General features: G+C 38.6%; 1 protein-coding gene across 2 annotated transcripts in view; it reads left to right on the forward strand.

Moving 5' to 3' along the window:
• LOC106935163 (receptor-type tyrosine-protein phosphatase S-like) overlaps positions 1-24,111 on the forward strand; it is a 75,916-nt gene that overhangs the window by 18,850 nt on the left and 32,955 nt on the right. The window contains exons 9-18 of one of the 2 annotated variants that reach the window (XM_015015498.1): positions 2,756-3,349; positions 4,408-4,502; positions 4,726-4,976; positions 5,150-5,237; positions 5,956-6,168; positions 6,518-6,681; positions 8,713-8,828; positions 15,544-15,591; positions 20,029-20,126; positions 23,093-23,216. In XM_015015498.1, the coding sequence (XP_014870984.1) occupies positions 2,756-3,349; positions 4,408-4,502; positions 4,726-4,976; positions 5,150-5,237; positions 5,956-6,168; positions 6,518-6,681; positions 8,713-8,828; positions 15,544-15,591; positions 20,029-20,126; positions 23,093-23,216 (1,791 nt within the window). Of the gene's footprint in view, positions 1-2,755; positions 3,350-4,407; positions 4,503-4,725; positions 4,977-5,149; positions 5,238-5,955; positions 6,169-6,517; positions 6,682-8,277; positions 8,290-8,712; positions 8,829-15,543; positions 15,592-20,028; positions 20,127-23,092; positions 23,217-24,111 lie in introns of both variants that reach the window. The other variant, XM_015015499.1, reaches the window with a different exon arrangement.

Below are 24,111 nucleotides of genomic sequence, written 5' to 3' on the forward strand. Positions count from 1 at the left end.
AAATCCCAGAATCACTCATGTACCTTCACCCTCAAACACTAACATATCAGGCTCCTCATATCCCTGTGGGTCCTCTTTGCAGCTGATTGCTCCCTGTCCCTAGTCACCTTCATCATCCCTCATTCACTCATTTTTCTTCTCCTCACCATGCCCTTGCTCTCTTATCATCATCCTGTGTCACCACACACATACACACAGCTTGAACAATCCCCGGCTTCCACCTCCCCTCCCGACACCAATCTGCTGGCTCAGTGCCCCTGATCCCTCTCCCCTACAATGCATTAGGCCACAGTTTTGAATGTACAAATAATAAAACTGTCGCTGGGGTTGCTGGGGTTACAAAGGCTGCGAAGGATACACACAGCAGCCTGTTGATTTCCAAAGAGAGGCAAAAAAAAACAAAAAAATGTAAATGGAAAATCCACCCATGATATCATCCCAGGATCATTATCTCTGATTCCATTTTCTTGATTAACTGCAACCATGAAGGCAGAGTGGGCTTTTAAATGACACCAAGCTGATCTGTAGCATGTAGCCAAGAAGTATTAGCAGGATTCGTTTCACCCAATATGCAACACCCACGCCTTTCCCTTATGGGCAAAAGCTCTGCTGACAATCCACCGTCTAACCCACCCACTCCCATTTCCTTCTAGCAACCGTCTCCAGAAAGGCTCCAATTAGCAAACACAAATGACCAATAAGGCAAGAGAAAGTGGATTGTAAAAAGCAGAATATGGTATGTGTGTTTGTACGTGCGTAGATGCAGAAACATGGGTAGTGGCAACTTGGAAAAACATAAACAGAAAACTTGAGAGTCCATACACTATTACAGCAAATGCATTTCATGTAAGATGCAAAGAGAAAGGTCTTTATATATGACACTTACCTACAAATGAGAGCAAAACAGTCACATCCATCGGTGGGGCTCCTAAACTGCTATTGAAATATATTCTATGCAGAAAATATTTCACTGTAGTTAATCAAAATTAGAGTTCTATTTAGCTTATTCAGCTTGATAAATTCATTAAGACCTCATACAATTGCTGCAAACCTAGTTTATCAATTCTTTTGGCAAGCTTTGTGAATGATAAATACACCATCACTTCACCAAATCAAATTAAATTTCATAAAGTAAATAAAGTATTGCCTGTTCTGTGTTACACAATCACTCGACAGCTCTAGGGGTTGGCTTTGTGAAGCATCGCATGTCTTTAAATGCATTCTGCTTTCTTGCTGCAGATGGGAATGTGGCAAAACAGCCTTTTGGTGTTTTGTAGGTGAATCATAATTGCAATTCTTTTGTTGTGGATGATCATTCGTCTGTTTTTCACTTTTCTGTGATTGGATAGTTAGCATTTGCAATAGCTCCTTAAATGCACCTGTTTCTGCTTAATTCAGCCGTTAACCAATTTGTATCTCCATTTCATAGCTGGATCTCTCATCTAATTCGTCTTAACCTATTTAGTATCCATTAGAAAAATGGCAATCTCCAAATATACAAAATGCAGTATAACCTTTTTCTGTTCTCAAGTTGTTGTTGTTTTTTTTTTTTAATGGCACATTGCAGTGTTGTCTGTATGCTTGCTATAATTCATACTACACCTAAGTCTTCTGAATCAGTCATCACATAATTATCCTCCAGACAGTTTCCCTCAGGGAGTTCGAGGGCCAGCTCTGTGGAAGAATAGGAAGAAAGTACTATAATATTCACTTCGAAAACAAAGTGCCACTTTCCTAAATCCTTCTCAAAATAGTCTGGAAAGACTCCTGAGGTCTGAGAGCAAAACATATGTGTCTGAAATGTTATTAATATGACTTGTTTTGGTACTACCTTCTGTCTGTTCAAAGACACAGAGAAATGGCAAGTTATTGAAAATAGATTCAAGGTAGCCCCCATTTACGCTGTGATGTGGCTTCTGAACAAATCAGCCACTCTTGTCTCTCCTAAAACTTTTACAGCTGGTGAGGACCTGCAGGCTTCTTTTAAATCCTGCTACCTCTGTCTGAGTGATTGGGCCTTTGAAAACAGGATTTGGATGAGATGTCATCCATGAGAGCAGCAAAACTGGGCTGCCCCGAGCAATGGAGTTTGGGCCCCTGTGTAGAGCAGACATTTTACATGTAAAAAGATGACAACAGTTAAAAGAGGAACTGTTCTTTGTTTAAATCTTTAGTGAGGCTTTGCAGCTCTGAGATTCTGCTAGCTAAAGTGTCTATGTAATATATAATATATAATATAATGATAATGGGAACAACGATCACTCCAGAATTTATCACTGCTGAGGATCTTCCACATCACCATTCTAGACAAGCTCACTCGGTTGTGTTAACTGATAAATACTTTGAATTATAACTGTGAGTGTAGTTTTAGTCTCTGTGATCTTTTTAACATTAATAATTGAGAATGTTTGAGCTTGTGTTTCCTATGATCATATATGCAGAAAACATAATACAAACATGCTTTATGAATCATGCAAAATATGCAGTTTAGCTTTGCTTTGCAACATTAAGAAAAGTAAAGCATAAATATGCCATTTGAAAATGTTAGTGTATTAAAACCAGCTGATCTACCTCAGTGTTCTATTTTGTGTTGCTCTATGACTTAAAACCTATTGACTAAAAATATCAACTATTCAGTAATCATTATGTTTGAAGTTATGTCTGGTGAGTTAATTTAGTAACATCTCTACAAATGGTATTAAACCTTGTGTAAATGGAAGAGTAAGATTGTTCTCCATTACTTTTTTTTGCACAGTGCCTGGTCCGCCGTATCTGTCAGTAGCTCAAGATTCAAAGACTTCAGCTGTTGTTCACTGGGATCCTCCAGACCTGATAAATGGAATGGACCTGCAGGGATACCGCCTCCAGTTTGGCCGGAAAGACGTCTCCCCTCTGGCCACACTGGAGTTTGCTCCCCATGAACGGCAGTATTTTGTGGGCAACATTCACCGGGGTGCCACTTATCTCTTTAAGATCTCCGCCAAAAGCAGAGGGGGCTTTGGGGAAGAGGCTGTGGCAGAACTCGCTGTTCCTGAGAATACCCCTGGGGGATACCCTCAAATTAACGAGGGCTCAATGGTAACATGCTGCTCAGTGCAGCTATCCTGGTCTCCACCAGTGCTGGCAGAGAGGAATGGGGTCATCACAGAGTACACTCTGGCTTATAAAGAAGCCGGAACAAGAGAAGCACCACAAGAACTCCGTTTACCTCCCCACCAGTCTAGCTTTGAGCTCAACAGCCTCAAACCGAACTCTGCATATGATGTGAAAATACGTGCCCACACCAGTATAGGTCCAGGGCCCTACAGCCCGCCCATCCAGTATCGGACCATGGCCATTGATACCACAGGTAGGGCTTGCCTGTTTCTTTTCAAACCCTGATGCAGGGGGTTGGAAATTGACTCAAAGTATGGTTCACGTTTACCAAAATAAAAATAAAAAAAAGAAAATATCCAACCAACTTCTTCAACCAACTTGAACACTCTTCCAAAAATGATTGGTATTTAATTAGCTTTCCCTGGATTACTTACATCACTAACCCAAACCAGGTAAAAATGAAAGTCAATAAGTTACAGTCAGTCATATTGAGAAAGTGGAGAGCAGCCTAGAATTTTTAAGGTAAGTGTTGCTGGTCAGACACTCCTGTCGGTCCTTGCAGCCTTTTGTTGAGCACATTCACGCCGCTTATGCCATCTCACTTCCCAGTTTTCAAAAAAGGTAGGACTTCAGTCAAATCCAGTCACAGCAACTGTGTGTTTGGGGTGTTCAGGATTACACAACTATGACTATAATCTGACTTTATTTTAATTTTCGGTTAGATCCTTTTTTTTTTTCTTTCTTTCTTAACATCCTTCTTCTCCCAAAGCTCCCTTCCTCTTTTCCCTTTCCTTTGTCCCTTAACAGGACAGCTTGTGGCATGGCATCTCACAGATGCACTGCTCAGGACTGTTGGCATGCAGTGTATTGGGTCTGTCTCAGTGTCTGTGTGGCAGCACATTGGCAGTGCCAACTCAAACTCTGCAACACTGTAGGAATAGTTGGCATTGGGTGTTTTACAAGGGTCAATTGTTAATCATCAAGTGGTCATGATTCAAAGTCAGTGGTGAGATGGTTTGGCACTCCCAATGATGGCCAGCCAAAGGGCGTACACTTGTGCTCCATTTGTTGTCAATGAGTCTTACGTGCTATGTGTGTGTTAACCAGTGGCATTGCCCTTCTCCCAGCCAGTCACAGATCACCGTTGCATTCACTCTTTAACCCAGAGGAGCATTGCAGGGGAGGAGCAGCTTTTGTTTTAGAGCCGAACTTATTCATTTATTCCTCTTTTTTTTGTCTCTACTTGTTTGACTTACTGTTCGATCTGTTTTTTGTTTTCTTTTTCTTTTCTCATATTTGTCTTGTCAACAGATGTCCCAAAGAATTTTACTGTTAAGTGGGCCACCAAGACAACAATAGTCCTTGGGTGGAAGTTTTCAGATAGAGGATCACCATACAAATGCGTGGTGAGCTTAAAAAGATATCCCAAGTAGAGTCCTTGGAATAAACTAAATTTGAACCTGTACAATGTTTTTATATGATTGTTTGATTATCATTCATTTTTTTGAAAAAAAAAAAAAATCTCATTTTAAGAACATAATTCTTAATAGCATTTCTCTGTCACCTATTTATTTACCAGTTTATATGGCTATGTTCTAAAAGTGAAAATGTTAATATGTTGAAATCTAGATTGACTATAACGGGCAAAAGATGGACGTGGATGCTAGGAAGTTGAAGGCGTACATCAGTGGGCTCAGACACAGCAGTACCTATAAATTCGGGGTGAAATGCCAAGAAGGCCTGGAGGGTGAGCCCAGGCATCGTGTGACAGCCAGTACGGCGCCCTTCATTGTGATCAAGAAACCCAAACTGGATATCTACGCTGAGGCTGAGAACAAGCTCACTATGTCTTTTCCATCATTCAACAGTGGGGATGTCAAGTGAGTATAGAACAATATGTTGGTATAGCCTACTATGCCAGTAGGCAGTACATGACAGCCTGCTTATGGGTAGTGCACATATTAGTAAAAAATTCTTAAGTCTTGCAGTTAGTTTGAACTAAGTAATAAAGAAAAAAAAAACTTTATACATTATTTTCCTGATACATTTGCAGGTACTTCTATGTGGTTGTGGTGCCTCTTAAAAGAACATCAGGAACAGTTAAAAACTTGAAGAATCCTGATGAGATGGACATAGAAGAGGTAAGATCTCTTAAAGACATTAGGTTTCTTAATATGGAATAAATCTTCCACAGTAGTGAAGGACACAGGATTAGACTGGAGAAATCACATGATATCTCTGCCGGGTGTTGGCAGGGAGAAACTCTTCTCCATAAAGGAATCTTGTGTTTTCGCTTAGAGATTCTGTGTTTGTCGAATCAATGGTGGTAAATGCGAGCAGTGTTGTAAACACCATTTACCAGAGTGGGCACAGTCATTAGAACATCTCAGCAATGCAAATTTATCCCCCAGAGCATGCAGAAGACAGAATTATGCAGTCTTCTCCAAGTCTTCCCATAGCTGGGGGTCACCTTTGGTGCTAAATCAACGACAACCATTCCTTTTGGAATTGGGATTACACACATTCCCCATGGTTTGTGCCCGCAGTCTGAGCTGAATGCAGAAGGTTGAATGTGTCTTTCTTTGCTTCCGAATGCCATGCAGCTTCTTTAGTCGACATTGCATTATATTGTATCCACATGCAGTTGCATCTGCTTAAGACACTCAAGTAATTTGTTGAACAATAACAAAATTAATCCTACAACATTATTTCTTTTTTATCATTCTTTAAGAGAAATTTTAAGCCAGAATGAAAACACGTCCTTAATAAATCCAAATAATTTGAGACATATGTAGGATTTGCAATACGGAAAGAAAAAAACGTGAAGAGATGAACTCATACCATCTCAACTTTGAACAGCTGCTGAGGGATGTGATCCCAAAGCGACGTTCGCGGCGACAGCTGGCTCAACTGGACCAGCGGAGTGCCTACATCACCGCCTGCTTCAAGAAGCTGCCCTCCACCTTCACAGTGGGATATGACCACCCCCTGAGCAGCTGCGAGAACAAGCCCCTCGAACCTGGTCAGGAATATGCCTTCTTCCTGCTGGCTGAACTCAACTCCACTGTGGGGGTGAGTTTCAGGTTCATTTCAGTTCAGTACACTTAAGTTGCTTTGTTATAGCCAATTTTGCTTTTAAGAAACTCATTTAGGTGTTGTTCACTTTTGCCTCAGGCTTGCAGATAGCGATATTATAACAATTATAAGTGTCCCTTTTTGTTTTATTTACATTTTGTTTGTATTAAGCTTGTCCTAATTAATATTAGAAGCTGACCACAAAATTTCTGATCAGTGCAACTCTAACCTGATCAGTGCAACTCTAACCTGGCCTCCTGATAACTTTAATCACATATTTTCATTGTGATTCATTCATATGTTATTCATTTTATATTCAGTTTTTTTTTTTTTTTTCCCCCATCAGAAAATGTTTGCAACCAGCCCGTTTACTGACACAGTGATGACTCCAGAGTTGGTGATGGATCCTTTGCCAGTAGAGAATGGTGATGGACTCATCTGGGTGGTCGGCCCCGTCTTGGCTGTGGTCTTCATCATTGGCATTGTCATCTCCATTCTCCTTTTGAAAAAGTGAGTTCGATTTGGAATAATTGGAATAGTCATCTCCCAATATAATTTAGACAGCACTCTGAAAAATAAAATTGTTCAACCTTAAATGATGGGAAGTAGCCGACTGGCTTCTCGGTAGTTTTACTTTCCCCATTTTTTTCCAATAAATTTGCTTTTTTTTTTTTTTTTTTTTTTTTTTTTTTTTGTCGGATGTTAAACACTATATCATCTCACTATTATTACTCTAAACTTGCCATTTAGACTTTGAGCTGAAACAAGGCTTTGCAGATTTAGTCCCTGCTCCAGCCATACGCTCATAAAATCTCAAACTCCATGCCATGTTTTGTTATTTGGACTAAATGTGCTATAAAAATTCAATTTTCCACATGTCCAGCAATATCACAATGTGTTCTCATTATTTGATGTTGAACTGGTTATTGGTAGTTTATGTGAAGAATTGGGTTATTGGGAAATAATTGCATGTCAGGAAGCATGCTGAAGCGGGGTCGTGTTTTGTATTCATTGCAGCATGATATCCACAGACCCAATAACATTGTTGCATGCAAATGTGAAAGAAGCTTTGTTGTGGTAAAAGATGACTGTGAGAAGTGAGCTGGTTGGAGAAATAAGAGATGATGAGATTCTTTAAGAAGATGCTCAAAAAAGTCAACTCATTAGAATCAGTTTGATGTTCTGAGATATGTATTTAAATTATTACCGGTTAATTAAAAAAAAAAATCAAATGCTTCCAAAGTGATTGATTTCAGTTTAGTTTAAGTTAGGTTCTCATCGCTTTCAGTGATACACTTGCAGTATTTATCAGCTGCTCTATCCAAGCTCAATAAAATAGCTGCGACAAGCGACAGATCAGGTCAATAGACTGCCCTTGTTTCACAGCTAGCTACTTCCTTTATCTCCACATCCTGGAAGTTAGAACTCAAGTGTGAGAGCTAGTTTCTATACACATGAGGACATTCCTGAATTATCTAACGGGGTACCAGGGCTGGGGTGAGCAATACAAGTGTAGCCTTCTACTGTCAGATGATCCCCCCGCTGTCTGACCTTGCCTTACCTCAGTCTTGGTGGTTAGGGAGAGTAACATCTCTCCTTGGATCTCTTTCTTTTTTCTCCGTTCTCTTTCTCTTCATCTTACGCTTACACCACTACTCCCGCCCTGCTTCCCCCTTCTCTCCCTTGTGAATAGTGTTTCCCGGGTCTGCCCTTGGCCCTGACATTCCCCTCTCCTCGCTGAATCTGCGCCCTCACACACACACACACACACACACACACACACACACACACACACACCAGCACACGCGCACACACAACACTCATATGTTCACAAATGCATGCGCTTAGCTACATTTCAGAAAGCACTCACTTATTTTCACCCTCTGACACATCTGCAGACACATTTACACACACACTCACCCCTTCAGATGCTGATGAACTTCATCTCGCTTTTTTTGCGAGTCCAGCAGTGACCCCTGTGAATTTTAAACTGCTCTCTATTGATTTATATCTCTTCTTGCCTCCCCCTCTCCCTTTCTCCTTGTGTGTTGTGTTTTTACCATCTTTATATATTTATTTGGCTCCTGTTGCATTCTGTGGAAACAGCAAACCAGACAGGTAAGGTGTAGTCTTACTTAGATTCAGTGCATTTTACAAAAGAAGGGAGTAGCCTGGCTTCCTAGAATATGAAGAGCACTGGAGGATCTTGAGTTCTTGCTGTAGAGAGGTGCAAGTTTTTTTTTTGTTTTTTTTGTTTGTTTTTTTTCAAAAAGGTCCTTTGTCTTAAAGTCAAAGGCTTAAAAGGTTTAATATCCTTGATTGAATAGGTAATGCATTTAGAAACAAGGCTAATTATTATGAATTTAACTATACTTCTGTTGACAACTAACATTCTGGGTTTGAGTGGTGGCTTTCGTCAAAAAAATGGGGGAAAAAGATGCTGGCAATAAAATTTTCTTTTGGATAACACTTTGACTTCATGTTCCTCCCTTGTCAATGGTTTGTCATCTTTATGCTTCTCTGCTCTGTTTTGCTCCACAGTCGGAAGAGAAAAGAGTCTGAGCCACGCACAAAATGTCTGCTTAACAATGCAGATATTACACCCCACCATCCCACAGACCCTGTGGAAATGAGACGCATCAACTTCCAAACTCCAGGTGGGGAGGCACATTCACAGTACTGATATTATTCTCTGTAAAACTCTATTTGCATAAGAATATTTGTGCTACATGTTTTATTACAACTATGGCAGAGTTGCGTTTTTTTTTTTTGTTTTTTGTTTTTTTTTTCTTTTTTATGAAGAGGCATAAACCAATAGGAGGCATAAACCAGCTGGAGGGTTTCGGCAGTGAGGGTTAGTGTTTTAGTGACTTTAACATAGTACTAAAACACTGTTCAACCTTCATAGAGAATAGTTGTAGGGATTCTTCAGATGTGTTGTTTTTTTCAAAGGGATTTACTGCTGAATGTTGCAGCAAATCACAGCTTTTTACTGTGTGTATTCTATTATTTTAGACTAAAAAGATAGCACAGTTAATTCACTTTTACAGAACAAAAAAATCCAACTGTTCACAGACAAATTGTGCATAAAACCCAACATAATTTTACTTAAGTTCTACGTTTTTGTGTTCATTATAGCGTTCAACATTATTTTGCCTTTCTAACTGGCTACAGGCCATACTTCTACATTTCCCATATCCCCATGTACCAATTAGCCAATAATGATTAACAAATTGCAAGAAATTATGACTGGATACAAGTTCTGTTTTGTTCTCTGGGGTTTTACACGCTTCCACTTTTGTCTTTCTTTTCTTCTGATGTTCGTCCAAGCTAAAAACTCTGATGTTTGTAACTGAGCAAATTACATTCTCCACACATTCTGTTTGGCTTCTACAGTTCATTTGACATGTTTTCCTTCATTTCCCATAAGACCTTTTTTTTTTTTTTTTTTTTTTTTTTTTTTGTGGTTTTGGATTTTGTTGTTTTGCTCCAGTCGCGGTTCTCATGATTTGGTTAAAGTTGAATCAACAGTTTGTTCTGTTTGTTTGACTCGTAAGTGAATCAGGATTGTTTAGCTTCAGCTGCTCAGTAATAAGCTTTAAGTTGTGTTCTGAATATGAAGGTAGATCATCAGAATTATACTAACAACATTGGCATTTCAAATACATGCTTGCAAAATAATTTTCTAAACATATTTTAAACATCCCTCAGGAAACATGTTCTGGTTTGGTTTCTTTGGCAATTTAAGAGAAGTACAAAAAAATATATATATAAAATGCATTGAACTCTTTTACATGTTATGCATTGTCACAGATTCTCGGTCGGAATTGAAAAAGATGTTCAAGGGGTATGAATACTTTTAAAATGCACTGTGATTTCTTTATGCTAATCGCAGCTGGTATTTCGGTGTGTTAGCGCTGAATCCACAAAAAAAAGCAACACTTTAGTTTTTACGTGAAGTCCTGTATTTTTAATGTAGACTTCTGCTTAATATTTATTTTGACATGGAACCTTTTAGAAAAAAAATGTACCCCTCGTTGGGTTTTCCCTACCTGTTCCTGCAAACATCCAAAAAAGAGAAAATATTTTGGAGTTGGGGGTAAAAACTGATGCAGCCTGTTTTCTTTTCAGTTGTTTTTTTATTTATTTCTTTTATGCCTCTGTCTCTGAGCCTAGATGTCTTTCAGTCATCCGTCTGTCAGCGGTGGCCAGCCTCTGCACCATCAAAAGGCTCTGTTTTCAAAATAGAGCATCCCTCTTCAGCTTCTTTGGGAGTTCAGACATGCTGCCTGGAGTTTGTTTCTTTGGGCTAAACAGACTTCTTCGTGTCAGATTTTAGAAAAGTGTGATTGAAAGGAGGTGCACATTCCCACTTTGCCAAAGAAATGGTCAAGTTCATAGGATCATCCCGTTTGCCATGTTTATTTTTGTCTGAAGCGTTCTTTGTGGTTATTTCAACTTCCAATGACCACCCTCGCTGTAAATCTTTGCCTGACTGTTTGCCATCAGCTGCTACACTTTGCAGCTCTTTTTCATGAAGGATTGAAAACTTGTGTTACTATCTAATGCTCCATTTTCCCATAACATTTACTAGTACTGGTACATGCAGAGACTTTATATAAAGCAAGTGTTCTCATTCAGCAACCCTTACATTGCTCCACATACTTGGCTGTTCTCTTTATCTCAACACCCAGGAAATTTAATTTGAGTGGACATTTTAGCCCAATTAAGATTGCCGGTGAGCATGTGTGAACATTCCCATCAGCTAATAACAGCCATTGTTCAATTGGCATAGTCCCAGTGCAGTTATCCAAGACCTCTGAAATGCAACAGAGCATATGCTGCATTGGCTGTGTGCGCTCAGTGACCCCTAGTGCTGAGGAACACAAAATATGTTTTTGATTGTGTTTCCAATCTGCAAAGTCTTATTTGAGAGTTTGTTCACTGTGTGTGGTTGTGTGTGTGCTCTGAAGCCTGTAGGTAATGTGTCAGCCTCACAAAGAAATCCTCCAATTTCTTTGGGCAGAAAACATCTAGTTTCGTCACAATCGTTCTTTGTGCCCATGGTTTAATTAGCAAACGGGGCCAAAAGCCTAAAGCAGCACAACTAAGTTGATATCTGCTGTCTATCTCTGACCTTACTCTGCCATTTTCTCACTTTTTTTTTTCTATATCTTCCCTTTTCTTTCTTCAAACAAACAAAAAAAAAAAGATGTTAGGTGAGCAATGCCTTCAAAAGCTAGGAAAACTAATCATGATTGAAATGTTGCCCTGAAACTATAAATGATTAAATAAACTGTTAAAATTGGTAACCTTTCTGATTTCAAAGACATGAAAATCAAAGTACAAAATGAGATTCTGCACTTGTCTACAGTAAATATCATATATCATGTAACATCATTTCATTTCTCATCGTATTACAGTATATGAAAGAAAAATTAGTACCTGATAAATGATGGTACAAACAGTTCATCCTACTAAATGAAGGCCTGTTCAAAACTATTTCCACAGGAGTGTCGCCCAGCCTTATTTTGGTCGCTTTGACTCTTCCAGAGTCAATCGCCTGGGGTGGCACCGCACAAAAACAAAACATGCGTCTCAGAATCAATAAGTGGAGCCCTACCTTCCCCTACTTCACAGTTACTTACCCACTCAGTTTTGCAACTACTTCCCTTTCCCACTAAAAAGGTGCAACATTTAACCTCAACCTCTGTGCCTCCTCACACATTGCATAAATCATGGCAAAAATGCCTGAAGGTGTCAGAGGCCGAGCTTTTAAAAAGTCTTTTGAAAAGTGGCTTATTACTAATGCAGCAAAGCCTTTTGGATTTGTTCCACCGTTCCAATCGATGGTCCATAGAGTGCACTCAATAAAGGCAATAATGACAATTCAATAATTCACCAATTTATATTCCCAGTTGTACCCAAGCATTGGTATTTTGTCCTAAACAACTTCCATTTTATATTTATGGAAAAAAAACTGATGTACTTATGTATTCCTTCTTAGTTCATTTCTCTTAGTATTTAGTCTTTTTATTCATTTTGAAGATAACCATGAAAACGAGTAAATTCCATGTTTAATATTCACACTATGCATTCATTTCTAAAGATTCAAGATGACATACTCTTTCCACAGACTGCAGTTCTGCCCACCATTTGGACCATTTGAGTCCTTTAAAATTTGAGAGATTGTGACCCTTTTTATCAAGCCAGAGTAACTGAGTGATCTCCTGCTACTGGATGGTATATTACATTTTCAGCAGTTTATGAGCAGATTTTCAAAGGTCATGTTTGTGTATTGACACATGGCCGGTACAAACTGCCCCGCAGGCTACTGCTCCTTTTCCTACCTGAAACGTTGGGGGGGGGGAACCAAACAAAGCTGTGGAAGTATGTAAAGTTGAAGAGAAAAATCCACTGTCACAATAAAAATCTATCTTTTTGTTGTTTTGTTATGTTTTATGTATAAGCTGCTTCTTAGGAAATTAAACATTGAGATTTAATTGGAATTTTTTTTTTCCTACTAAATGCTAAACCATATATTTTAATCTGATAAGTATTGCTGCATAACCACAGGAATAAGAGACCGACTGGCTCTCGTTACACAACAGTGTGGTTTGCAAATTAGGTAAATAAAGAATTATACTTATTCACCCTGAAAATGTGTAAACAAATAGCATCCCAAACACACAGACGTAAGAAAAAAAGATTAATGTAAACTTAAGGCTGTTGTATTATTGGATACATTAGGTAAAACACACTCCCTTTGATTTTAGGACTACCTAAGGATTGTTTCTGTGTAGCTCTGCGTTTTAAGGAGATTTTGCACTAGATGGTGTTATGAAAAATGGCAGCAAGATTTAGTGTCCCCTGAAGTCTTTACATCCAATTTAATGAGTCCAGAGAAGCTAGAATTTGCTTACAGTAGAAAATCTTTGATACACTTTGTTGCGTACGTTTATTAATTTTTTTTAAAAAGCACATAAATACTGCCCTGCTGCTTGTGGCTGCAGCTGCCTTCTGTTCTTTGACACTCAGCTTCTGCTTTGCAGTAGCGTTTAAAAACACTAATTTAGTTTTAGCGTCAGCCTCCAGGAGCTGCCAGAGCATTTTCACAACTTTTTGGCTATGGGGCTTGTCTAAAAGACTGACACCGAAATGAGCTGACTCTTGCAGGCAAACACATGTTTAACTTTGACTAACTAAAATACATATTATGCAGGTTCTGGATCAGCCAGGTACTACAGAAAAATAAAAAAAAATGCTTTTCTTCATTTGTCTCCTGTCAGTAAATATATATATTTTTTAATTGATTTAAAAAATTGCATTTTAATCAACAGCATTAATAAACACCCCTATTCAAGTATGCAACCTTGCAAACCTTTATGGAATATCCTCCCCTTTATAAATAAAAAACCCTCTACAGAACAGCTAAACTGAATTTACTTTTTATCAACTCTGTTATTTCCTCTCTTTATTTTGCCTCCATATCTGCTTTTCTTCAACTTTACCCACCACTTCAGCATCTTGTGCAGCACTTGACCCTCATGATTCTGGCTGTAAGAAAAAAAAACAAAACAAACAAAAAAAACACTTTATTATGTCGGCACATACAAATCAAATATTTCCTTGCAGAAAAAGACATTGCATACATTGAAAATCACACCAGCACCAGCCAGTACACTTGTAGGTATCAGCAACCTACATGTTTCTCCCGATTACGGTAGTGACTTTAACAAGCGTGCCCTCCTCCTCACAGCGCTGTCAAATCACAGACACGCCACGCACTCACACATAAACAGAATCAGACATGCCTGCACCTCCTCCCTGCTGTGATGAATGACGTTCAGAGACAGGGGATCAGAGTACCACCCGTAAGGCTTAATTAGTCATTGTCACAAATCAATTAGGAAGAGAGGGATGTTCAGTGTCTTCAGCCCTTTGCTGTCGCTTGACGCCGCTAGCGTGATGTCTTCGCACTAAGATGTCTAAACAAGGTAAACTCACCTAAAGCTTGGCGCCGTTACTGTTGTGCCAGTTTATATCAATGTGTGACGAGGGAAAGGTTTTGTTGCGCCGAATCATACAGAACAAGTCAATTTTATGGTAGCCAGAACTTGTCTGCCAGCACTTACATTTATTCACAGGCAAATTTGACACATCCCACTAAATTACATTTTTTAAAATTGTATATTTAGGTTAAAATAGTCATTTTTCTCTGAGTATTCGGATAGACATTATTCGGTCCTAGTATAGCCTTGGTCTGACTTGACCTCGGAGAGCCTTGCTTCTACAGGAGATAAGATTCCCTCGGAGTTCTGACTTCCATCGTCTGTGGCTCCACAGCTGTCAACCAGGAATGCAGATCCTTGTCCACACCTTTTACTTCCAGGGTCTCAGTGAGAAGCTACAGACAAAGAAACCATTCAAAGTTAGTTTTTTACCATAAAACATGGGCTTGTCCCCCCAACTTTCCTGTCATTTCCTCTGTTTTCTCAAAGGAGCCATCTGAAAGCTATGAGGTAGCAGATCAATTTTCTTATTCTCAATCTCTGTTAATGTGGGGTATCTCCCTTTTAGTTGCAAAGGCTGACACTTGTGAGAAAAAACTAGTCTCTCTGTTGAAGAGGACTGTGGTGGTGGTGGTATAGTACTGTGCAAAAGTATTCATACCCCTTAATCTTCTAATGTTGTCAATTGAAAACCACAAACTGCAATGTGTTTTATTGAGATTTTATATGATAGACCAACACATGGTCTTTAAACTGTTTTACAATTGGAAATCTGGGCAGTGCAGTGTGCATAAGTTTTCAGCCCCCTTTACGTGCCACTTATTCTCCCTTGACACATTTAAACAGTTCTGGGTATTTATAATGATCTCAAGTAACAATGCCCAGAGTGCTTCCCATGTGTTCATTAAATAACAGAGGATATAAACACTACCGCATGTTCACTGGACTTCAGTTCTGAGTTAGCCCTGAAATTCTGAAGTAGGTTTCGACAGTAGAAGAAGATTGATATTGTACATTCCCAGGAAGAGATGTTGAGTCAGTGAAAAGGGTTGACCTGTATGTCCATTAAGTACATTGCAGCATGTGGATGGATAGGTTTTGCCAATACTTTTATTAGGGCACTGTGTTCGCTGGTGATAGTAAAAGCCTGTTCAGCTCTACAAAGTTTTACCTTATTTTTTTATACCTGGTTAAATGTCTGTTCTTCAAGTATAAACTGTTGGTTCTAATAAGAAAACCTGCTATATCGCCTTTGTGCTTTACTTCATGGCATTTTATCACTTCACATGTTTATTTTGCCTCTGCTGTTACAATGCAGGTCGTTGAACCCACTGTCTCCTATGTTTATTGTTCTTTACAGATTCTGGTCTAAGCAGTCCTCAGAGTGAAGCAGATTTTGACTATGAAAGTTAGTCTTCATGATTTTAGAATATCCCTACCAGATTATTTTAAATATTTATTTTTTTTTACCTTTTCTTTTGTGTTGTTTTTCTAGCTTTGTTTGTCTCAGTTTACAAGTTTACAAATCACATTTTCTTCCCACAATTCACCAAATTTGAGTCAATTATTATGTTGCTTTCTATTAGCACACGGAGATTTTTATTATTTTTTTATTTTAATTGGATGCCTGTCATGTCACCCTGAAGGGCTTTTGGCTGTGCATTAATCCACCATGCATAAATAACCTTTGCAGTCACGTCTGCTTATGCATAGATGCTTTAAAGATGTTTCTGTAACGGGAGCACAATCTGTGTAATTCCTCTTTGTCTTTCACAACTCCTTGTTGTTCTCCCTCCTCCTCCCACTCCTTCACCAGCACTGCTCCATTTCCATTCCCCACCAAAACGGGGTCTTTTCTGCACTATGAGATAACGAGCAGAATTAATTAAAGCAGTGCAAAACAATGGCTCGACATTTGATCACCCCTCTTTCTCCCCCTTGCTGAAAAAGAATCATCCGAGGGAAAGAGTTTCCTCTCACTTTGTCCCTTTATTGTATTTTAGGTAGTTACCCGCAGACTTCTTTCCGTTTTATATCGAAATATGTAACATCATAAATAGGCTTTTGGCTCGGCTTATCTAAAGGAATCATTTAATTTCTCAGGCACATTGGCTGCAAATCTGTATATTGGAAATGCGTAATTGGGACCTAGTTTCTTTTCTTTCTGTGTTCACTGATCACATTTACATTGCAGTGAAAATAAAATGAACTACTCTGGGTCAGGATAGACGAGTTTGTCATTGTTTGAGTGAGGGATATGAGCTTAACATCGAGGGTGGGAAAATATGTTGTCATTGTCGAGTTTGTGTACTATAATACTTTGTACGTTAAATTACTCATTTAATTTTTTTTAATTAAATGAGTAAGGTAACTTTTGGTCACTTATCTTTGGGTAGGTGCTATAATAACAATTTACCTAGGAAAATAGATTAATCAGCATTTTTCTAGCTAATGCTGATTTATTTTCTTTCTTTTTTTTTTCTTTTGAAAATCCAGATTCTAACTTTTTTTTTTTTTTGTTCCTGAGGAGTACAAAGAAAAATGTGCTGCAGACTCTTTGACAAAGAAAATTAATAAAAAAGGGTTTAAAGAGTAGCCCTCTTTATTCATGTTTCCAAACCTTCTCAGATTTCTACGGAACTCAGAACAGAGTATCAAAACATCAAATCATGATGTCAGTAGGTGTGTTTAGAGAAAATGGTGGGCTTTGATACACTTAATAACTATGAAAGAACCACAAAGATTTGATCTGTCAATCAATAATCAGAGCCGATCAAAAGAATATTGTATGATTCTGACCCCTGGCTTTTTTTTTATGTGCATCTCATTTGATATTTAGAAGAAAAACTTGATTTAGCTGTTCTACAGTGTGTGTAGAACGGCTAAAACCATTTTTTCTCAAGAACAAGGCAAAACCCATGAACAGTATGTAGCAGACACAGTGTATGTCTCTAAGCATTGGAGTAACTTTTCTGCAGACTTTAATTTGAGCAGTAAACAGAGTAAAACTGAACTTTAATTATATCTGGAACTTCTGTAAACAGAACCACACATGCACAACTTCTACACCAACACTCTTTGATCTCTCTCTTCTCACGGAGAAGCAGGGATTCCTCATTTGCATTTACATTTACTTATTTCTCTTGTAGTTTACCTTCTGTCACCAAATTTGAAGCCAACTAAAATGCAGGGAATTTAATTAGCAGTTTTTTGCACATACTCCTGATGCATATTTCAATTTGCTTGGGCATAAAATGCATTCTCAGCTCTTCACCAGTATGTACAATTTGCTTGTGTCAAGAAAATTGAGTAAAACTTTGAACAGTTTTTATGTTTCCTTGTCCCACCTTTTTTATGATCAGGGTATTGCAACAAAACAGAAATTCCCAATGAGTCACAGAAATATTCAATACAAACAGTTACTCACTTAGCTGATCGTGTGCGTGTGTGTGTGTGTGTGTGTGTGTGTGCGTGCTCTGGTTTTTTGTAGAATGCTATTAATTTTTGTAGGATGCGACTACATTCATTTGAGTGTCATCTCCATTTGTCTTGCATATGCATGGTAATCCTCATGTAATTTAGTGCCTCATTGTTCTCTCAATGTAAATGAAAGTACCGTTACTAATGAAAACTGTCAGTGAAGAGCGTCGAGCCCCCTCTTAAGTACAACAAAAGCAACCAAAACATGAGCGACCCTTGTGACATTGGGGAACTGTTTGAAAGGGAAAATTAAGGGTGCTTAATGTGATTATTCCAATTTACATGCCCAATTAACCCTGACTAACTTTTCTGTATGGAGATTTCAAGATGATGTTGGCTTTTGACCTCAATGCTCAGCAGACTAAGAGGCCCCTTATTAGAAATACAAAAGTGCTAACTAACGTAAGTCTCGCCAGGCCACATACAACAGCACTGTTGCAATCTGTGTTAGGTCAGTGTTTCATTACATGACTGCGCTGAGGACTGCTGAGCAATACTTTAAAAAAGAAAAAAAAAATTGTAAAATAACAAAAATCTGAATTTCTTTATGCAAGTGAAAGGGCTGTACTCATGAGAGTGTATGTTACGATTTATAGAAAGTGCAGACGGAAAATGTAACTTAGAATGTTCTACTTAAAGGTCGGGATATTTATCTTGGCACTTGAACTCATTGGTTTGAGAGAACTAGCAGATGAACGAAGACATTTTTTCTTTTATTTATTTATTTTTTTCAAATTCTACTGCAGACTACAATGGAGCAGCTCACTGTGTCACTCAGCTTCACTCCCACTCATAAACTCCCTGATCCCCCGTTCACCTCCTCCACCATAACGCCCCCCCAGTCCTCCAGGTCAGGGCTTGAGTTCAGTTTTTGTAGTTTTCCATTCTGACAGTGATGAAGTAAGCATTTTAAAAGATACCACTAACCACAAAGCAAGTCAGTGGCATTGTGAATTACTGACAGACGGTATGGTAGGTAAAATCAGATTTGACAAGATTATTTATTAGAAAATTTTTTAGATGTAAGGACTTGAGGTATTAGATTTTACATTTGTGAAATTTCTGTTTGCTACGAGAAACCAGATCAAAGAACAAAACATAGGAATATACATGATTTTCTACTTATTTACTTTTGTACAGCCTCTTTTTCCAATATACAAAACAACAAACCAAATACAGAAGTTGAGGGGAAACGTTTTTCAAAAAGTAATCGAAATAGTCCACATTTATTTCACATTTTATTTTGATGGATTTTTTTCCCCGTTTACTTTAAATACATCCAAAAGTTTAAGTCTAATCGAAGACAAATTTCCAAAAATAAATCTATAAAACCGCATAAAATTTTTGAATGCCTTCAGTAAACTAAATTTAGATTTAGACTTATTTTATTCTCATTGCACAAAGACACGACAGTGAAATTGACAAGATTTATGATGTGGAAATAAATGCAGAAGAGGTTTATTTTTTTTTATTTCAAAAATCTTTTGCTCTATTCATTTAAACATCTTCAACATAAAGGTTGGTTTATCTAAATCAACTTTTAACTTGTTATATAGCCATACATAATAACAATACTTAGAATAAAGACCACTAGTAAGCTTCTGAAAGATGTGACAGTGTAGAGATAGAGGAAGTGCACAAAAGGCCCCATTATTGTAGTCTTTTATCTTACTCCAAAAATTTTTGGTGGATACTGAAGGGAAAAAAAAAAAAACATTGTTAGTCTTTCCTGAGTGATTTCCTTGTTTAAATTATGCAGTTTTCTTGTTTTGAAGCAGCTATAATGAAATGTGTTCTTTTTTTAATCCTTACTTTGCTGTTCAAATGATTTCTGAACATTTATTGAGAGAATAAAAAATTATTTAAGATGTCTTTTGATTTTGATTTTTCCAAAAATATGTTGCACTTTTATTCTTGTGGGATTGAAGTCAATTTAAATTGACAATGCCTGTGATTGTTGAGGCATTGTGCTCGTTTTTCCAGCAGCATTTTGAATAATGAAAAAAAAATACATTTGCTTTACAGGTTAATGTTGCTAGATCCTTTCAATCCAAAAAAAAAAAAAAGGAAAAGAAAAAAAGAAAAAGGTTCAACCCAGATTGAAAAACTTCTAACTTTGAGCTCTGGCCTGGTAACTCTTACATCACTGTTTATTTCTTTTGTTTATTAGTGCGTTCACTGTGTGTCCGTCTCAAGCTTACCCATCACTAAAACCTAGCCCTCATTGTTGCACAACCAATAAATCCTTGTCTGTTAAAACATGTAATTTCAAGCTTTTGAACCTTTGGCCTCTTTGCTATGCTAATGAACTTTTTTTCCTTTTCCTCTCCCGCATGGAATTCCTGTCAATTTCCTTGGCAAACAGGTATGATGAATCATCCTCCGATCCCTATCTCGGAGCTGGCTGAGCACACCGAACTTCTCAAAGCTAATGACAACCTCAAACTCTCCCAGGAATACGAGGTGAGCGGGCCCGGGGTTGAAAGGTCCTGGAGTATCGATGTCTGCCTTGTTGTGTTTTCACTGGAACTGGACAAAAGACTCGCTTCTGTTACGTTGTAAAGCAGGATAATTATCCAGATCAATCATGTAAAATCTGCTTTAGTTTATTGCTGTAATTCCTGAACTGCCAAACCCAATTTTTTCAAATTCTTTGCTGAATAGAATCTCTACTGGAATACATTGCGGAAATGGAAAAATAGATATTTCTTCACGCACAAAAGAAATATTGACATTATTTACACACGCCAATGATCTTAGACTAAAGATTTTCTTTCCTCTACAATAGAGATATAGTCTATTTTCCTACCCAGCGCTCTGCACAGACAGCCAGGCTTGGTGTGTGTTTAAGAGCCTGTGTCTGTGTGTGGAGTGTGTGCAGGGTATAACTGAGCTGTCTGAGCTGTGAGCCGGCTGCGGTTATAAATGACACCAGAGTTGATTAGAAATCAGGAGCGCTGAATCAGCTCTCGTTTGCATACAAGCAATATTCTCTACTCACCATTCCTAAATCACAGAGCCTGACGCCTCATTGCCCGCCAGCTTAAAGTATAAAGCCGAAACTGAGGCATAGATTGTCGTCATCATGCATGCTGGTGGATGTTGGTGGATAATGACTTCTCATAGCAGTCCAGCATTTCTTGGGTATCTATTATTCAAGAGCCCGGCATTTGGACTGTATACCAAATGGGATGAGTTTGTGCCTTCCGCTGGGAAAGGGGGGAAAAAAAAGAGAAATAGTGCCAGGATTGACGCTACAAGTTCTAATTACTCTGTTTTGAGAAAGAGCCTCCAGACAGCGGCTCATCTCTGTCCTTTTTCCCCTCTCTCACTGTCCGCCCGCCCATCCTCAAACAACTGCCCCCCCAGGAAAAATAAATGGCCAAATTAAATAGAGAAGTGTAATTTTAATTTCGTTATTTTCTTGATGAATGGCCGTTCTTTCCTGCGCCCTGGCTTGCCAAGCGCAGCTCTGTAGGGGCTTTGACTGATTGGGTTTTAGCCAGGCTGTATGTAAGAGAGGAGGGGGAAAGTGGAGCGCAAAGAGAGACAGAGAGAGAGAGAGCGAGATGAGGTGGAAAGGTTCGGTTAATGATGAAGATTCACTGAGAGGAGGCAGAGCAAGGCATCACAGCAGGGGAATGGAGATAAGGAGGAGATAATCGGATGCAGGAGCGGCGATGAAAAGACAACAACGCTTTCACCTGCAGATCCTGAGGATACTCTCAGGAGCTGCGCTAGGCAATGCAAGGCTTCTCTTCTCGGCAGGGGTTGCCGTCCACTGATAGGCACTATATCACAGATCAGGAAGAAGACAGGGAAATTATAGTTTTACTGGGCAAATTGGATTTTATTTCCTACCGTTTTTTGGACATTTACGTTATTTCTTTCCTTTATGTGACTCTTTAATAGAAACATATAAAACATAGATATGCTCACAGTTTTCAAGCAAGTTGTGTGTAATCGGAAAATCTTTCACATCCGATAGACACATTGCAGAAATAAAAGTAAAAAGTAAAGCAATAGTATTAACAGAAGAGATATCTGCATTTCTGGGAGAGCATGAAGAGAAAATTGGAGGTCAGAGAGAGTCTTTTATAAAATGTACCACCTTGGTAAAGACATTTGTGGCACATCTTGCCAAGTTCCTTAGAGGGAAACTTGGCAAGATTTTCAGCCACATTATTTGGAAATTTAAAAATCTGTTTTGAATGAAGTAAAAGCCTCACATAATTGTATTTTAAAGAACTTGTTATAAGTGTAGATTAATGTAATATGGATTATAAGTCAATCTAAATAAATTAGAATGTCATAAAAAGTTTATTTATTTCAGTAATATACAAAGTTATGGATTTATTTCACACAGAGAGATATATACCACTCGTATGCGACTTAGAATTTTGTGTTAATTTTAATTTTATAATAATGGCCTGCAGCTGATGACAACCCACAATTTCAGTTTGTTAGACAATTTGGACGTTACAGAAGACCCATTAAAAAATACAGATTTTTAATAAGAAAATCTCAGCCTCCTGAAAATGATGTCAATGTGAAGAACATTATAATCAGTACTGTAATTGATCGTATTACAAGTGCAGAAAGGACGCTACGAATCAGATGCCAGCTTCAGTGTCATTAGTGGCTAATAGTTGAATCTTATCTGTCGCTGTTTCTTTCTTCTACCAAGTGCCCACAACGCGGCACACATCTCCATAAGTTCCATGTTTCTTATTATGAAATAAGACTCTCAAGCACATCCGCAGTAGTACACTTCACCAGACAAAGTCACATGCTGGCAGCAACAGGACTCGGACGTACTTCATTTTGCCTAGAAACATTGTTACACTGCTACACCCCTAATTAGGAGGTCAGGATAAGGAAGCTGTGTGGAGAAAATATATGGGGTAGAAACCATCAATAAATACAAGCTGTGGCTCAAACGCAGTAGAATCTTGTCACTATGATAATTATATGCAGTTTGGCCTCAGTCTTTCCCTCCAGTCCCTGTTGAAATTATAATTTAACCCTCCATCTCTACACCAAACGTTTACTAGACGCCATACAAACCAGATGTAATGAGATGCTTAATTTTCCTGAAAAGCCACAGAAAGATTTATTGCGAATTCTTGTATTTCAAAGAGGTATTTGGTGCAGCCTTGTCCCCTCCATCATAGCGGAAGAGATTCTACCTTGATCAATACGGTTATTTGTCACTGTGCACCTGCTACTTCAGCAGCTGCTGTATTTCAAGCAGTCAGAAAGCAGATGTTCAACATAGCAGGATGTTTTTCTTTAAGTAAAATCGCCTCCTCGGTGTCTCTTTCGTCTTTGCGCCACCGAAGCTTTATTGTTGTAGCTCAGCTCCTCTCACGACTCCTGTGATTACTTCTTTATTTGTGCATGTTTCTGCTATCTCTGCCTCCTATCAGTCTATTGATCCAGGCCAGCAGTTCACCTGGGAGCACTCCAACCTGGAGGTGAACAAGCCTAAAAATCGTTACGCCAACGTCATCGCCTACGACCACTCCCGAGTCATCTTGGCTCCCATCGAAGGTAAGACTCGCCAGCTCTCCCTGCACTCACCGCTTTTGAGAGGAGCGCATCTACAGGCAGATTAAAATTGGGTGACACGAAGACCTACTGCTAAATCGAATAGAGAATTATTAAAAATTAATCCACACAAAACCACAATACTGAAGCTGAATGGCTAAGCAAACCTGTAACTCCTTGACTCTATGAGCGTATTGTATACCGAGTTGTGTCAGCTCAATGTACTTCGGTTTCACTGCCACAGACACACACTTTACTATATAGTTGTAAACAGGAAAAACCTGGGTCGAGAATTAGATGACATTTAACATAAACACTGCTGGCATATGGTGGCGGCAGTATTATGCTGTGGTGATCCTTTCCTTCAGCATGGACAGGGAATCATGTCAGAGTTAATGGAGGATAAATGGGACTAGAAAGCATAGCAAACCTCCTGAACCTGCTAAAGTCTTTAATGGTGTGGAGGTCCACCTTCCAGCAGGACAACAGATGTACATACAGCCAGAGCTTTACTCACATGGCTCAGATTAAAAGCCGTGTTTGTGCTAAAACAGCCCAGTCATAGCCGAGGCTTATACCCAATTGAGAAAATTTACGTTCATATACTCTCCATCCATCTGACTGAGCTTAAGCTATATTTCAAAGAAAACAGGCAAAATGTCAGTTTCTCGTTTTATAAAGCTGCTAGGGCCTTTCAAAATTTATGCGCTATTTTGTCATAGTTTATGTCATTCCATTACATAAACTCAGAATAAAGTCCTTTGAAGTTTGTGACTGTAATTTGAAAAGAGGGTTTGAATAGTGTAGCGGGGCTCTGTGGAGGCAGACTCAGTTTTGTGTGTATAAAACTACATGAGACAAAGATGACTTTCTCTGTCTAATAAAAAAAACAACTAGA

Source organism: Poecilia latipinna, unplaced genomic scaffold (assembly GCF_001443285.1).
Source record: "Poecilia latipinna isolate Pla-1442-1.1 unplaced genomic scaffold, P_latipinna-1.0 Scaffold1919, whole genome shotgun sequence".
In the NCBI taxonomy this organism is placed as follows: domain Eukaryota; kingdom Metazoa; phylum Chordata; class Actinopteri; order Cyprinodontiformes; family Poeciliidae; genus Poecilia; species Poecilia latipinna.